At 43.7% G+C, this 17,493-nt stretch overlaps 1 protein-coding gene and 1 pseudogene across 3 annotated transcripts in view; one reads left to right on the top strand and one right to left on the bottom strand.

Moving 5' to 3' along the window:
- OTOA (otoancorin) overlaps positions 1-17,493 on the bottom strand; it is a 67,043-nt gene that overhangs the window by 39,243 nt on the left and 10,307 nt on the right. For 2 of the 3 annotated variants that reach the window (XM_004373331.2, XM_023728522.1), the window contains exons 8-12: positions 14,652-14,755; positions 9,913-10,013; positions 8,151-8,290; positions 5,466-5,589; positions 2,757-2,972 (exon numbers count right to left, since the gene is read on the bottom strand). In XM_004373331.2, the coding sequence (XP_004373388.2) occupies positions 2,757-2,972; positions 5,466-5,589; positions 8,151-8,290; positions 9,913-10,013; positions 14,652-14,755 (685 nt within the window). Of the gene's footprint in view, positions 1-2,756; positions 2,973-5,465; positions 5,612-8,118; positions 8,291-9,912; positions 10,014-14,651; positions 14,756-17,493 lie in introns of all 3 variants that reach the window. The other variant, XM_023728521.1, reaches the window with a different exon arrangement.
- LOC105756102 (U6 snRNA-associated Sm-like protein LSm3 pseudogene) lies at positions 1,065-2,487 on the top strand (annotated as a pseudogene).

Raw genomic sequence — 17,493 nt, 5'->3', positions numbered from 1 at the left:
TTTGAGTTGAAATGTTTTGGGATACAAATCTGATTTTTCATAACAAATATGATTGTAGCTGGGAGCCCTATCAGGGATTGTACTTGGTTGTTCTTCCTCCTTTAGAGTGAAGATGCTTGATGGTTTTCCATATAATGAGGGACATGCCTTGGTTCTACAAAAAGACATTTGAGTGGTTTCCTTTAGTTATTCCCTGTAGAATGGACAGTCTCTTACTGTCCCCAAAGAAGGCAAGACATTTCGGGCTCTTGGCTTCTTAGTATAAGTTGCCTCCCCTTAGTAGGAAGAGTTGGATCTCAGGAAGAGGCAAACCACTTTGTCCAGGGTCTTCTGGGAAGGAAGGAACCAGTCTCCCTCAGCTCCCCAGAATCAAATTCACAGAGATTTGTCAAGGTAGAACAAGGTGGCCCCTATCAAAATCCAAAAACAGTGAAGGGCCACAAAGCCTTCAAAATAAATTCACTATGAGGTTAGGGGAGCCCTGGAGGTGCATTAGTTAAGAGCTAGGGCTGCTAACCAAAAGGTCAGCAGTTCCAATCCACCCACCACAACTTGGAAACGCTATGGGGCAATCCTACTCTGTCCCATAGGGTCGCTATGAGTTGGAGCCGACTTGACAGCAACAGGTTTGGTTTGGTTGGTTTTTATGAGGCTAGACAGGACAAGCTCAGTGGCTAGCCTTGGCCCTGAGTCAGAAAGTGAGAAGGGTGAACTGTGGTCACGATGGAGAGAGTGTAGCAGGGTAGTTAAGCAAGGCAGTTCTGAAGTCAGACGGCCTAAATTCAATCCCACCTGTAATCCTTGACGTGGCCTTGGCAATTCCCTTCCACACTCTGTGCCTCATGTGAACGAACAGGAAAATGAAGATTATTACAGTACTGATCTCACAGGTTTGTTGAGAATAATAAATGGCGAAAGCTCTTAGACCGGAATCTGGCGCACAGTAAGAGCTAAGCTCTCGGCTGCTAACTGAAAGTTTGGCAGTTTGAACCCACCCAGCAGCTCTGCAAGAGAAAGACTTGGCGATCTGCTTCCATGAAGATTACAGCCAAGGGGTTTGAAACATGGTGGACAACGTAGACCAGCAACAAACTACCAACACAGTAGAGGAGCCCCTGGATCTCATCAGGCTCAGCCTGGATGAGCCCATTTATGTGAAAATGCAAAACGACCGAGAGTTTCGAGAAAGATTAAGTGCTTATGATCAACATTTAAATAGGATATTGGGAGATGTGGAAGAAACTGTGACTACTACAGAAATGGATGAAGAAACATATGAAGTGATAATAAAAAGAAATGAAATATTCCAATGCTCTTTGTTTGGGGAGATGATGTTGTACTATTTACCCCTCAATTAAGAGTTGGCTGGAACAAAGAAATTATCCTGTGCAGAAAAAAGGAGACATTGTACCATCGCCTCTTTAATGTAGAATATATTCAAAAGAGAAACCTGTGTAAATTTTTGGTATTCAGAAATGGCCAGGGATTCTTCCACTCCCGAAATGATTTGCACGTAACTGGCAAGTTCTTAACCTGAATGGCATTTTTATTTTTCTACAACTCTTCCAATAAATGTAATCATGGAAATGCAGAACTCTTTTTGCAGATAATTCCGGATTTTTTTTCTTTAAATTAAATCTGATTTTTTTCCCCTTTCTAGTTAAAAAAAAAACAAAAAGATGACAGCCAAGAAAACCCTATGGAGCAGTTCTACTCTGTCGCATGGGGTTGCCATGAGTCGAAAGCTACTTGATGGCACCCAACAACAACAACAACATCAGTGTCATGTTGGACATGGTCCCAATCCAATCCTCATGAGCCAGTTCCCATCCTGAGAAGCAGCTATGAGTGTGAACTGAAAGGGCAGAACACCAAGATGTTTGGGCTTCACATCTCAGGGGCCTGGAGCCCTTTCAACTGAGTGTGGCACAAAGAGACTAATTCCCCAGTAGGAAGACCCATTTCCTACCCAGAGGAGCAGCTAGAGCATGGACTAAGGTTCGTGTCCCCTCCAAACAGGACCTTCTGTAGTGACAGCGCCTTCCCTATAGCCCAAGACTCTGATCTCCGGATGAGAGATGTGTTCACAGCTTCAACAAGCAAGAAAATCCTAGGATGGATCTCACATATTGATCAACGGCTCAGTGACGGCTAACACCTACTGAGTTCATTCTCTACGACCCACACTGTCGCAATCTCTTTATGTGTACTAACTCACCTAATCCTTGCAGCAGCCCTATGGGGTAGGTGCTACTGTTATCCCATTTTACAGACAGGAAAAGTGAGGCAAAGAGAAAGAAAGCAAATTTGCCAATGACACATAGCTATAAATGGCAAAGTGAGGAGTCAGACCCAGGTAGTCTCATCACGATCCTGGTTGCCCCTGCTGTGTGGGTACAGCTGGGCCTTGGATCTCAGGGCGCTAAAGAAGAGTTCACAAATGCACGAAGCTCAGCAGTCTGGAACTGCAGCCTCACTGTTGTGTAGGCTGAGCATTCTATTAGGTTATGCTTCCTGAATATGTTAGTTTTGTAAACTTCTGTCTTTTTCCCCTTTATTTCTGTGAGATAAGGCTTGCAAGCATAATTATGGCTTTCCTGTGTGATAGCTAGGGAGCCCTGATGAGTTTGTTTTGGTTTTTCTGTGTCATATTTGGAAACCAGAGGTTCCCTATGTAAGCTAATGGAAAGGCGCCCACAATAAATTCTCTATTTAGTTCTTAAAAAAAAAAAGAAGTGTTCACAGCTCCAACTGACCTTCTCATGGGCCAAGTACTTCGCAGACAAGATGATAACCTGGCTCTTGGCCCAGCCTGAGACCTGGTTGAGGGTGGAGATGGCGTTGTGCACAGCCTCAGGAGAGAGGGATTCCAGCTGACTGTAGGTCAACCCCACAACCGCATCTGACAAACAGCCCAGCGTCTCATTGAGGGTCTGGTTCTCAGTGGCAATGTCCAGGAGGTTGGCTTTGAGCTGGAAGAGGAGCAAGCTGAGAATGAGGGTGGACAGAAACCAAGTAGAAATTTGCTTACCTTCTCTTTGCCTCACTTTTCCTGTCTGTAAAATAGGATAACAGTCCCCCCGACTCCATCCTGGGGTGTCAGGACTCTACAACACCCTCCCCCAAGCCTGCCCCCTCCAAGGCTCTGGGCCTGGAGAAAAGAAGGAACACAGACTCCCGCCACATCAGACCCCGAGCCACCCTCGAAAACGCTTTCTCTGGCCTGGGCTTTCTTGCGCCGCAAATGCACTTTGTGCTTCATTTAAATGTTAATTTCTTAGTAAATCAACTTTAAAGCATAACAGAAGGAAATTTTGTTCTCTTCCAGCTTAACTCCACCACACTCTCTATTTTCCTTTTGTGACCTTGAACTTTATATCCGTATATGTGGTTGTTTCTCTTTCAGGAAATATCCGGTGGTGTTTCTTTCATGATAGTATATAATCTGTGTAAAAATCCTTCTCAACAGTACAAGAAAGTAAGTCTCCTGAAAATCCTACCTCATAACTATGATTAGCAAGAATTTTTATGCCTATATAAATAGACAGAACATATAATTTTTACCTTGTGGTAAAATGAATAGAAGTGCAGTTTTCTGTTCTATGTTTTTCACTTGAAATTATGTCTTGTACATGTTTTGGAGACCTGGTGGCACAGTGGTTAAGAGCTCAGCTGCTAACCGAAAGGTCAGCCGTTCGAATCCACCAGCTGCTCCCTTGGGAACCCTATGGCGCAGTTCTACTCTATCCTATAGGGTAGCTATGAGTCAGAATCTACTCAACAGCAACGGGTTTTTGGCTTGGTGTACATGTTTACATGTTTCTCTGACCATCTTAATAATTATTTTATATAATAAACCTGCCTAGTCAAGTGTATTTCCAACTGCTTCCAGTAGAGAAGTTTATAAACTTGTCTATTATAACATGAACTCTGCACAAAAAACAAGAATGGTACATATTTCAACAGCTGAATTTACATGAGTCATACACAATGTATTCAGACATGTGCACACAACTGTTCCAGGCAATATTGAAATGGCCACAGGGAGGCAGCAGAGAGAAGTAGAAGAAAACTCACAGCACCTGTCTTATTCTCTAAATTCAGCAGCTTCACTTCCCTAGATCTGTTTCCACATCTGTAAAACAAAGGGGTGGACTAGAGCAGTGGTTCACAAAGTGTTGTCCTCAGGCCAGTGGCATCAGCAGCACCTGGGAACTTGTTAGAAATGCAGATTCTCGGGCCCCACTCCAGACAGGCAGAGGAGCCCAGTAACCTGGGTTTTAACAAGCCCTCCAGGTGATCCATAGGGTTTTCATTGGCTAATTTTGGGAAGTAGATCACCAGGCCTTTCTTCCTAGTCTTAGTCTGGAAGCTGTGCTGAATCTTGCCCACCATGGGTGGCACTGCAGGTATTTGAAGGGAAAAGAGAGAGATGGGGTCGGGGGAGGGAAAATGAGAGGCAGTCTGCATGTGGCGATTTGTCTAGAACCCAGCTCTAGGAACTCAATAACTAACCTTTGATCCGGCGTTCTCAACCTTGGCTGTACTGGAATCACCTGCGGAGCTTTTAAAACATACCATACCCAGGCCACCAAAAACCAGTTTCCCTTGAGTCCGTACTGACTCATGGTGACCCTATGTGTGCCAGAGCAGAACTATGCTCCACAGGATTTTCAATGGCTGATTTTTTGAAAGTAGGTCACCAGGCCTTTCTTCTCAGGTGCCTCTGGATGGACTTGAACCACCCACCTTTCCATTAACAGCTGAGCATGTTAGCCTTTCACACTACTCAGGATTCCATACCCAGGCCATATCCAGCACCAATAACATCAGACTCTCTGGGGGTGGAGCCTGGGCGTGGGGATGACTTATGTACAGAAAAACCTACAAAAGCCAGAACCTGTGTAAGACGGAAACCTGTCAGAGAAGGAAAATGCAAATATTTTCCACTAAATAGAGAGCGATAGAAGAGTGGTGACTGCACCCTGTCAACGGTGGAGAACTTGCGAGACCCAGAAAAACAAGGCAGTCCTGTCGAGTTCCACTCCCACAGGCTTCACTGCATATCCAGGGTTGAGAACCACTGCTTTACCTCCTTGACGTTCAAAGCAGGACTGCTGGACCAGCAGATTCCCCATCACCCGGAAGCTTGTTGGAAGTGCAGAGCTGCCGATCAGCATCTGCTCTTAAGATTCCGGGTGATCCTAATGCACATTAGCACTGAGACAGCTGCTCTGGCTGAATTTTTTTATCTATGCAAGTTTTTTCCCTATGCTTTTTTTTTTCTTTTTTGCTTATTTCTCTCATTTTAAGCTCATCCCAGTATTTGAGATAACCACCTGCTTGCAGATGGACCTAGACCTGATTATGCATTTTCTCTCAAAGACCAGACAAGGCTGCTGTCCCCATTTCTCTGGCTAGTAGAACCGAGGCAGAGGTCCCAGGGCCATGCAGCCCATCTGCACCTTCTGAATGCTGGCCTGGAAGCCCCTCAGGTGGCTGCACTTGATCATCTGGTGAAGGAGGACTTGGGCCACAGCAGCATCCAGAAACTCCAGGTCATCGTAGAAACAAACCAGCAGCCCCAACCTGTGCGAGAAGACAAGGGATGCTGGCGGAGGGCTCAGAGTTGGGGGTCACAACTACACTCCAACCCCCAAGTCAGAGCCAATGAGGATCATGACCATTGCGACTACCATTTGCTGAACCCTTTATCTAGGTAATCTCATCAAAACAACCCTACCAGGTAGGGGCTCTCATTAGCCCCATTCTACAGAAGGGCAAACTAAGACTCAGAGAGATCAAGTGACTTGTGCAAGGCAAGTCATGGATCTGTGCCTTAAATCTAGATCCATCCAATTATCTATCTGTCTGTCCTCCTGGGACGGTAAAGGGCAGAAGGAAAGAACGGTGCTGAGTTAGCCACGGAAAATATCCCTTTTACAGGTAATGAGTTTTTCTACCCTGAGGGTTTCTCTGAAACAGAGATTTATTTCTAGCATGCCTTTACTACCTACCCTCCCAGATGATGCAAAGCCTTCAGAAGGAAATACAAAGACAAGAAAAGACAGGAGGCAAAACAGTGTAGAGGCAGAGATGGGACCTGAACCCTGGTCTAGTGCAAGCAAGGTACCTAGTGTTTAAGAGCACGATTTAGGTTGCCTGGAGGCTGAAGCCCACTTCTATGAGATGTCTGACCTCCAGCAAGTTACCTAACTTTCCTGCAAGGTTGTCACACACAGTTGTGCCGTGTACACCCCGTACTACTGTACAGGGTGGCCCTGCCTCTCTGAGCCTTTCATAAAAGGGAGGTTGCTTTGTTCATCATAGTACATCGTAATATGATGAATGAAGGAATGAGGATTATGTTAAGAAGAGGCTCACCAATTGACCAGCGTAATGCCTGATGGATACTAAGCACTCATTCATGGATGGAGGCTCTTAGAGTTAATATGAACTTGACTTGACCCAGCATCACTGGACCACATGGTTCAGACCTGGCTCAACCTTCTCAGAACGACATTGACATGTTCAGACATGTCCACAGGGCAGCAACAAGGCCAGGGAAAGGATTTGAAAGTGTGTCTGATAAGAAAAAGGAGTACGTCTGACCCTGAGAAGACTCAGGGGAAGTGAAGACTGAGTATCAATAACTACGTTAAGAATAATTAGTATTTCTTGTGCGCGTACTGTGTGCCAGGTCCTTAACAAGACAGACAGGCAGATTATTCTCTCCCATTTTGTAGGTGGGAAAATGGAGGCACAAGATCACACAATTAAACCCAGGAAGTGTGACTCCAAGCCCGTGTTCCTAACCACTTGGTGATTTTTTGTTTTTTTGTAACGATGGAAAAATGCGACCAATATTAATGGATGAAAATTACAAGAGATGGGGAAAGAAGGTGTAATAGTTTCATATGAGTACGTTCCCTGAAAGTGGCCCATTGAAAAAATTTAAGGTAATATGGTGATGTCAGAGGAAGCACTGTGACAGTAAGTTGATGTGAGAGTTGGACAGAAGATGGTTGAACAGTGCCCGCCATCCCTCTCCATCACACATCCCCACCCCTGACATTAAAACCCTGCTTGCCATCCACGGAACCCTGGTGGTGCAGTGGTTAAGCGTTCAGCTGCTAACCAAAAGGTCGGCAGTTCGAATCCACCAGCTGCCCCCTAGAAACAGGGCACTATGAGTCGGAATGGACTCGACAGCAAAGGGTGACGTCCACAGAGTCAACTATTTTCTGGGGTCACCAGGTGCACAGCTCCTGGTCCTCCTTTGCTAGAAATGGCTTCCAGGGATCATGTTACAGTCTCTAAACTCTAGAGCTGATCCCGTCTCTGGGCTCCTCATCTGAGGGCCTGACCCCGTCTGAGGAACTCCCTGTCTAAGTTCACAGATTTGGGGGCCATAAGCTATTTGGTACCAGAAAGCGGGGGTGCTGTTCTAACAAATACCTAAAATGTGGAAGTGGCTTTGGAACTGAGTAATGGGTAGAGGCTAGAGGAATTTTGATGCCCTTGATAGTAAGAACCTGGATTGCCTTGAAGAGATTGTTGGCACAGTTATGGAAACTTGACTCAATGTAATGGAAATAAACATTTGCCCTGGACACCGGGTTTATGTTAATGGAGGAAGAACAATTCGGAACAGAAGGGTGAGAATGGTTGCACAACTTGAAGAGTGTAATCAATGTCACTGAACTGTGCAAGTAGAAATTGTTGAATTGGTGTATGTTCTGTTGGGTATATTTTCAACAACAACAAAAATAAATAAAATAAATTATTTTTAAAAGCTAAATAAAATAATAAAGTACAAAAAAAAATTAGCCCTGGTATGGAGCAAGTACCAGATATTTAAAATGTTCTGTTCCCATGTTTGGGGCACTTGATTAGGTTGTATAAGATGCCTGGCACACAGGAGATACTCAGCAAGTCTTGATTTCTTTCCCGCCTTCATAATCCCTGCAAATAGTGATGCTCCTTGGGGAGACACTTCCCATCACATGCAGAGAGAGATGTGTGAAAGTTCAAAGAGATAGACCAGCCACCTCCCTCCCTTTCCGGGGTCTTCTGCTGCTCAGAGGAAGCTGGTGATTCGATCTCATCTGGGGAAACACCTTGGAGGGCCCAGAGCCCATGCCCCTTGCCTGTGGATGGTAGAGGTGTTCCTCATGTCAAAATTGGAGGAGCTGATTCTTTCCAGAAATGCGTGGGCCAGCTCGGGGGTGATGTCATAAACTGTGTCCAACTGCTTGGTGGCATTGTCGTAGCTGATAAACAGCCCAATCTGGTGGACAAGGATGAGAAGACCAGTGAGGAGGGCTGGCGTGGCCCCGTGTGGCCCCACCCTAGTGCTCTGTGTTGTACCCCATCCCAGATACTTAGGTAACCCCGGTTCTCATTGTCCTTGATTTCTTAATGGCTTGTAACTGCTATTATGGTTTCCTCTTCAACCCCACTGTTATTAGGAAAGCTTTTTTTTTTTAATATCCAAGCAGTTGAACTTTTTTAAGCTAATATTTGCACATTTATTTCTGGATTTGTTATATTGATGTCAGAGATTGTTGTCCACAAAATTTCTGCTTTGGGGAATCAGATTTTTTTTAACGGATGAACGAGTTTATAAATGGCCCTCAGGTGATGGAAAAGAATGTGTTCTCTTTGTAAGATACAAAGCTTTGTATCTATGTGTGTGTGTGTACAGATACATACCAATATATAATCAACTTTATTAAATATATTCTTCAGATTTTCTATATTGAAGTGGAAGTTCTCTGCTACTATACAGGGTTCATGTCCATTTTTCCTTGTACTTCTAACGGATTTTGCATTGTATATTTTGATGCATTGTGATTCTGTGCTTCAGGGGTTCCTAAAGTTGTCTCTCCCTGTAGATTGTACTCCTAGTGTTGGCACTCTGTGACTTCATCTCCCTCATTTACATTTTTAGATGAGGATGAAAAGTTGCAAGTGGCCTCTTGATCTTAGAACGTCCTCTCAGGGGGCCCAGCTTCCTAAGAATGTACCTCTATCTACTTCCTGAAAATCATTCAATATTGGGAGAGTCAAATGGGAGTTTAATCCTAGAACTGAGGGTTTTAAAATTTAGAAAACATCTGAAATGATCCCAGCCTCCTAGGTAAACGAGAGAAAGCTAGTTCCGCCTCTGGTTTCATGATAACCAACATTGTTGCATCAACTGGTTGTTGCTTGAACAAGTCAATCATTTGATGCAAACCCTTCTCCCACTGGCCAGGAGAAAAGTCAAGGCATACATGAGAAAAACTTATAGGCAAGTCCCAAACTCTTTATGAATGCCTCCCTATTGGCAACGTTCTTTGGAGGCTGCATTCCAGAACCATGATGTCCAAGGGATTTTAGTGTCATTGAGTCAACATCAGGAGAAGGAGAGAGAAAGGCTGACCGATAAGCTAAGTAACCTTAGAACATGTACCTATATTTCTCCACTGTGAACTTCAGTGTTAAAAAGCAGTCATTGCTCATGTGGTAGTAGCTATTAATAGAAGCAGCTATAAATAGAAGTAGCTATTAATCTGTGTTGCTTTTGCTTTGGGTTCTTGCTTCCAAGGACCAGAAACTCTATAGCTATTGTCCTTGGCCTTTCTTGGGTACACCTTTAAATGATTTCTGATGCCTAGCCATCATGTTTGTTCACATCAGAACTATCTTAGTTGTTCACAATTCTTTTTCTTTTCTTAGCTGTTCTATACCAGCACACAATCCTATGACTGATCACTTGAGGCTTTGTTCCAAGAGTTTTCTTTAGAAGCTCAAGATATATTAGGCTGAGGCAGGTGTATAATTTCCAGGGCACCTTGACTGGTAGGCTGAACATTAGAGGTTACCCTATTAGTAACAGGGATATATTACTGTACTTTTCCAACTTACTTCTATAGGACTAATTTTCGAAATTTCTTCGAACGAAAGGTGAACCATGTATCTGCCCAAAATCCATAAGCTTTCTGCACTGACCCAGGAAACAGAGTCACCTACAAAAAAATAACAAATAAAAGTTTAAAAGCCTTTCCACTGGCATGTGATAGTCACAAGCATCTTTGATATCTGGACCTCCTTCTTGTATTCATTAATTCATTCAACAACCATTTACTGAGCACTTCCTACCTTTGAGACACTATGTCACACGTAGACAATCACAGATACCCGCCACCTGAAGTTTTTCGCTCAATAGTGTGGTCCGTGGATCAGCAACATCATCATCCCTTAGGAAGTTGTTTAGAAATGCGTATTTATTTTTACTACTTGGGACCACAAAAAAGAGTTTTATTTTTTAGTTCAACTCGTTCCTAAACAATAACCTGGCAACTCGAAATATGTTTGACTCTCTTTTATTACTATCCATAATAATCATTGTCATCCTTATTAATTATCACCATCTTACTCTACTTGAGCCAAACAGAACTACTCATCATTTTCCATATGTACCCCAAGTATTCTCTTCTCCATATCTTCATAAGGGGGAGGCAGAGGGAGACATTTGACTACAGACAGAAGAGGAGAAGGCAATGTGACCACAGACGCAGAGACTGGAAGTGATGCAGCCACAAGCCAAGAAATGCCGGCAATCGCCAGCATCCGGAAGAGAGACAGAGCGGATCCTTCCCTAAAGCCTCTGGAAAGAGTGCAGCCCTGCCAACACCTTCATTTCAGCTCAGTGATACTTATTTCAGACTTCTCAGATTCCTATGTGACACATTTCATTCTTAGACTGAAGTTAATTCTATTTGGAAGGTAAAAAAAAAAAAATTTAATTCATTCAACAACCATTTGTTGAGCGCCTCCTACCTGCGAGACACTACGTTACATGTAGGCAATCACAGATACTTGCCACCTGAAGCTTTTTGCTCAGTAGTATGGTTAGCCTCCAGAACTGTGAGAGAATAAATTTCTGTGGTTTTAAGCCCCCAAGTTGGTGGAAATTTGTTCCAACAGCTACAATAGGAAACAAGTTCAACAGGTTTAGGGGGCAGGTGGGGGGACTCAGAGAGCAGACATTGGATGATACATGCAGTTACTAGCTCAGATCTGAACCACTAAATTCACCAAGAACCAAACTGAGTTGCTCATTTTTAATTAAGTATTAAGCAGAACTGTATTTCTGCAGACCAATAACCCCCTAACTTGGGATATTGTCAACATCCAAAGTATCTCGAGCTACCATAAGAAATTTCATGAAAAAACATTTACTTAACTTTAGTCTAAGAATGAAACATGTCACATAGGAATCTGAGAAGGAAAGGCCCGTAACTGAACTCCGGCAATAAGGACTCAGGCAAGTGTAGAAAGGTTGAGAAACCACCTCAGGGTGACACAGTGTGAAACTCAGGCAGATTCTGGGGGGCCATAATTACGCACCAGGCAGAGAGAGTTCTGCTATGTGTTTAAGATATTGATTATTATGTTGTTGAACATTCCTGATGTACAGATTTCAGAGCTTAATTCTAGGAAAAGGACTGACTGGCACTTCTTACACTCCAACACTCTGGCTTCCTTTACGTTTCCCCAACACGTTCCTACCTCATTCCTACCTCAAAGTCTTTGCACTTGCTGGTCCTCTGCCTGGAAAGTCTTTCCTCCAGAGCCTCACACGGAGCCTGAATTGGGGTCTCACTTCAAATGTCACCTCCTCAGGGAGGTCTTCCCTGATTCCTTCGTCCAGGGCTCAGCAAACTACCGCCCATTGGCCAAACCTGGCCCGCCACCTATTTTTGTACAGCCTGCAAGCTAAGAATGGTTTTTATATTTTGTCTTAGTTCTCTAGTGCTGCTGTAACAGAAATACCACAAGTGGGCAGATTTAACGAACAAAAATTTATTTTCTTACATTTTAGGAGGCTAGAAGTCCGAATTTAGAGCACCGGCTCTAGGGGAGGGCTCTCTCAGTCTGCTCTGGGGAAAGGTCCCTGTCTCTTTTCAGTTTCTATTACTAGGTTCCTTGGTGATCATGTGGCACGTATCTTCCCCTCCATTTGCGCTTACTTGCTTGCTTGCTTAATCTGCTCCTTTATGCAGTAACCCGTTGCCATTGAGTCAATTCTGACTCTTAGCGACCTTATAGGACAGAGTAGAACTGCCCCATGGGGTTTCCAAGAAGCAGCTGGTGGATTCAAACTGCCAACCTTTTGGTTAGCAGCTGAGCTCTTAACCACGGTGCCACCAAGGATCCCCTTTATACAGTAGTCCCCCCCTTATCTGTGGTTCCGCTTTCTACGGTTTCAGTTACCATGGTCTGAAAATATTAAATGGAAAATTCCAGAAACAAATAAATCATAAGTTTTAAATCACGCACCATTCTGAGTAGCATGAGGAATCTCGCACCTTCCCACTCGGTCCCACCCGGGATGCGAATCATCCCTTAGTCCAGTGTATCCACAGTGTATACACCACCTGCCCATTAGTCACTTAGCAGCCGTCTCGGTTATCAAATCGACTGTCTCGGTATCACAGTGCTTGTCTTCAAGTAACCCTTATTTTACTTAATAACTGTTCTATTTTATTATTAGTTATTGTTGTTAATCTCTTACTGTGTCTAATTTATGAAGTAAACTTTATCATAGGTATGTATGTATCGGAAAAAAACATAGTACGTATATAGGGTTCAGAACTATCTGCAGTTTCAGGCATCCACTGGAGGTCTTGGAACATATCCAGCACGGAGAAGGAGGACTACTGTGTATCTGGAAACCCTGGTGGAATAGTGGTTAAGAGCTACCGCAGCCAACCAAAACGTCGGCAGTTCGAATCCACCAGGCACTCCTTGGAAACCCTATGGAGCAGTTCTCCTCTGTCCTATGGGGTCGCTGTGAGTCTGAATCGACTCCACGGCAATGGGTTTGCTTTTGGTTTTACTGTGTATCTCAAAAGAGACTGATTTAAGACGCACCCTACACTAATACTGTCTCTTTAACATGACAAAGAAAACCCATTCCCAAATGCTGGGGCGCATTAACCAGTAAGCACGGTATGCAGGGTACTTTGATGTGGCAAAAAACTGGTGAGATTGTGTACCGTAGATGAGTAAGTAAACACAAGTAAGCCCGTGCATACCTTGCTCATTGGGTAATCCATCCCTGCCCAAATAGGATTATAACCACTATAGGAGTTAGGATTTATAGCACACATTTTTAGGAGACACAATTCAATCCCTAACATATTTTTTAATGGTTGAAGGGAAAATCAAAAGAATAATATTTTGTGACATGAAAATTATTATATGAAATTCAAATTTCAGCGTTCATAAATAAAGTTTTATGGGAACACAGCTATGCCTACTCATCTATTGTCTATGGTTGTTTCCATATTACAGTGGCATCGCTGAATAGTTACAACAGAGACTGTAAAGTGAAAACCAAAAAAAACCAAACCCATTGCCATGGAGTCGATTCGACTCATAGTGACCCTATAGGACAGAGCAGAACCGCCCCATAGGGTTTCCAAGGAGTGGCTGGTGGATTTGAATTGCTGATCTTTTGATTAGCAGCCAAGCTCTTAATCACTGTGCCACCCACAAAGCCTACATATTTACCTGGTCTTTTACAGAAAACCCTTTCCTAGTTTAAAGTGGTAACCCTTTTCGTTACATTTATCCCATTTTATTTTCTTCTTAGCAGTTACCAGTTTTCTCAGTTGCCATCGACTCATTTCTGACTCATGGTAACCCCATGTGTGTCAGAGTAGAACTGTGCTCCATGGGGTTTTCAATGGCTTATTTTTCAGAAGCAGATTGCCAGGCCTTTCTTCCAAGATACCTTGGGTGGACTCAGATCTCCAATCTTTCAGTTAGCAGCTGAGTGCATTAAGCCTTTGCACCACCCAAGTGTCTAATTTATCTTTTGTGTGTGTGTGTGTGTGTGTGTGTGTGTGTTGTTTGAAATCTTTCTCCACCTACCCTCTCATAATAAAACAACAGCTCTTTGTCTTATTTTCTGTATCTCTAGTCCTGTTTTTAAAAAAAAAAAAACAACTCATTGCTGTCAAATTGATTCCAACTCACAGTGTCCCTATAGGACAAAGTAGAACTGCCCCATAGGGTTTTCAAGGTTGCAATCTTTATGGAAGCAGACTGCCGCATCTTTCTCCCAAGGAGTGGCTGGTGGATGTTAGCAGCCAAGCGCTTAACCATTGCACCACCACCGGTAGTTGGCACATAGTAGGTTTTTAATAAACATCTGTGAAATACATTAACCCTGACCTAATTCTGCTTTGGGTGTCGAGAAGCTCAGAGCTAACTTTGTGCTTTATTGCATGAATTTTCTAATAAAATTATCTTGCCCCATCTTAACTTATACAGATGTTGAACTTGTAACCCTATTCTAAAGATTCTTATCGAATCTAGGATGTCATCATTATCTACGTTCTAATAAGAAACTAGGACACTCTACTGACTGCAAGATACAGATGCATCCTTATTTCAGAGACATCAGCATGTGAAAAGTGCGTTGATAAAATGGGTTATGTGTTTATTCCATAAGCCATCTCAACCCCTTTTTGGAAGTAGGGGCTAAAAATCATAAGCGACAAAGAGATCAGACCCCTGTTTTCAGAGATGAAGCACCTCTTTTGAGGATGGACTTCCCCAAAGAGTAATCCCATCTTGAAGCACGGGCTCACCGGTGGCCTTGGAGGATGTCTGCAAAACCCCAGTCATCCAAGAGTAGAGAGCTCGCTGGGAATGAGCCGAGGTTTGGTCATAGAGCTCTTTGAACACCGCAGATCTAAATGACACAAACACAGGTGTCGATTAAGGAACAAACAGGTGGACACTGCTTAAAGGGGGGGGGGGGTCAAAATAGCCAATGTACTCCCATCCATTGCTATCTGGAGCTATTCCCATTTTTCTCTCTTTCTCTTCACAGCCAAAAACCTTCCAGCATGTGGTCCGGACATATTGTCTCCACTTCCTCATCTCCTAGTCACTTTTTAAGCCACTGTAATCTGGTTTCCCCATTACCATACTACTCCTTGTGGCCCAAGTCACCAACGATCTCCTTGCTACTGTATCCAGAGGTCTCATTTGGTCCAAATATGACTTAATCTTTCAGCAGCATTTGGTCCTCATGGCCCCCCGGCCCACCCTTCAAAACTCAATTGAGTCTCCTCATCCTAGAAGCCTTTCCTCACCCACACTCCACCCGCTATTGGAAACAATTCACCAAATGACCAACTCCCCAACCTTTTCTAAACTTAAATTTTATCACTGCCACTCACTTAGCCATCTTTCATGTGAATAGGCAAATTTCCTTCTCTAACTTTTTGCTTTTCTTTTCTTTTTTTGGGGGGGGTGGTGTAAGAGCAAGACTAGGTGTAAGGGGACAGAAAAAGTTCTTCAAAAAATTTAAAAATACAATATTTAAGGAAAAGCTTGCCCATTTGCTATCATTCCCTAGTAGTCTGACGTAGGGCAAGTTATTTAAGCTCCCCGTGCCTCAATTTCCTCATCTGGGAAATGGGTAGGTAATTAATGGCATCATTCTCACAAGAAGAAGAGGTATGGCAGGGTAGAGTGAAAAGAGGCCAGGACTGGGATTCAGGAGACCTGGGTTGAATTGAGATTAATTCAAGTCCCATGGGATCATCTCAGGGATGCTGTCCCCTCTCTAGGCCTCAGTTTCTCCATCTATGATGTCCATTACGACGGCTTCAGTGGAAGTAGGGATATATTCTGGATTCCTCACTCAAGAACTGGAAATCTGGAGTCAGACAATGTTACATCTGTAATTTTCCATTGTCTTTCTATCTGCAAGGTTTGAACCTACCCCCTGGCTCTTATTCAGGATCTACATAAAATTGATTGTTGTAGTGGACGTCTGTGGGTTTTGCCTGCCCAGTATCCACCCCCTTTCTCTAATACCAACACCTCAATTTTTCTTGGAGAGACTGCACTACTCCCATTCTTGGTCCATGTTGGAGTGGGGTTGTGACCCACATCTAAGCCATTCAGCATATTAGCTCCCTTAGCGACAGTGACTGGCTTAATGGTGGGCATGGGACCCAGTCTGAACCAATGAGAATCAGGTCTAGGGCTTTGTTTGGAGCTGTTGGAAAGAGAGACTCATTGACTCCCCTAGACTTGGCACTCTAAGGAGGTAAGCCTGGAACTGCCAATGCCATCACATCTGCCTGCCTGAGAGTGAGGCCAACCCAGAGGAGGGCAGAGCTGAGAGATAAAGAGCCAAAGATGTTCCTGATGGCATAATGGAGCCCCTGGATCCAGCTGTGCCTGAATTCAGCCCTAAACCTAAACTATTTGATCCAACAATTCCCTTTTTGGCTCCAGCCTGTAGGAATGGGTCTTCTGTCACTTGCAACCAGGTGCACCATGGCCAATAAACTCCTTCTTTCAATGATGTTCTCTCCACCTCCACTCCCACAATCCGAGTGAATGGGGTGGGAGAGGAGTGCTGAAATTAAGAGGGTTTGTGCAATAGCCTGCAGAGCAAAGGGGTTTCATGTAACATGTGTCTTGACTTAAAAAAAAAGGCCACCCTGGAGACAAAATAAGGTCAGATAATGTCTGTTTCTCCCGCGGTCCTTTGGCTGTAAAAGCGATAATAGAATCTCCCAAGTCGCTGTCATCTTGTTGGTCTTTTCCTTCTTCTGAATCATTTTTAAGGCCCTAAAGAGCTACAGGAGCCTTGGTTGCACAGTGGTTAAGAGCTATGGCTTTTAACCAAAATGTCGGCAGTTCAAATCCACCAGCCGCTCCTTGGAAACCTTATGGGGCAGTTCTACTCGGTCTTATAGGGTTGCTATTAGTTGGAATCGACTCAACGGGTTAGGGTTAGGTTTAAGAGCTCCAAGTAGTAAAAGGAGCAGGCAGTGGTAACAATGCCTAGAGCCTTCAAGTCCTAGATACAATCATCTAATTAGGTAACCCCCAAAGTGTAATTTTAAGTAAGGCTAGGTGTTAACAAACATTAACTGGCCTACCATCCCAAAAGGAGAAACTTACTCCTTTTTGCAGTGCTCTGTCAATCCTTCTGCTTTCCCTCAAGGAGAAGGTCTCAGTTTAGTGCTAGTAGGCCTTTACCAGACCAAAACCAGTTCCATCAAGTCCATTCCAACTCATGGCGACCCCACTGTTCAGAGTAGAACTGTGCTCCATAGGGTTTTCTTTCTTTTTTTTTTTTAATTGTGATTTAAGTGAAAGTTTACAGCTCAAGCTAGTTTCTCATACAAAAATTTATACCCACATTGTTACGTGATCTTAGTTGTTATCCCTATAATGTGACAGCACATTTCTCCTTTCCACTCCAGATTTCCCATGTTCATTCAGCGAGGTCCTATCCTTTTCTGACTTCTCATCTCACCTCTGGGCAGGGGCTGCCCATTTAGTCTCCTGTATCTACTTGAGCTAAGACGCACACTCTTCACAAGTATCATTTTATGTCCCATAGTCCAGTCTAAACTTTGTCTGAAGAGTTGGCTTCAGGAATTGTTTTAGTTCTGGGTT

This window comes from Trichechus manatus, unplaced genomic scaffold (assembly GCF_000243295.1).
Source record: "Trichechus manatus latirostris isolate Lorelei unplaced genomic scaffold, TriManLat1.0 scaffold00024, whole genome shotgun sequence".
Classification (NCBI taxonomy): Eukaryota; Metazoa; Chordata; class Mammalia; order Sirenia; family Trichechidae; genus Trichechus; species Trichechus manatus.
This window is presented reverse-complemented; position numbering and strand designations above follow the sequence as displayed.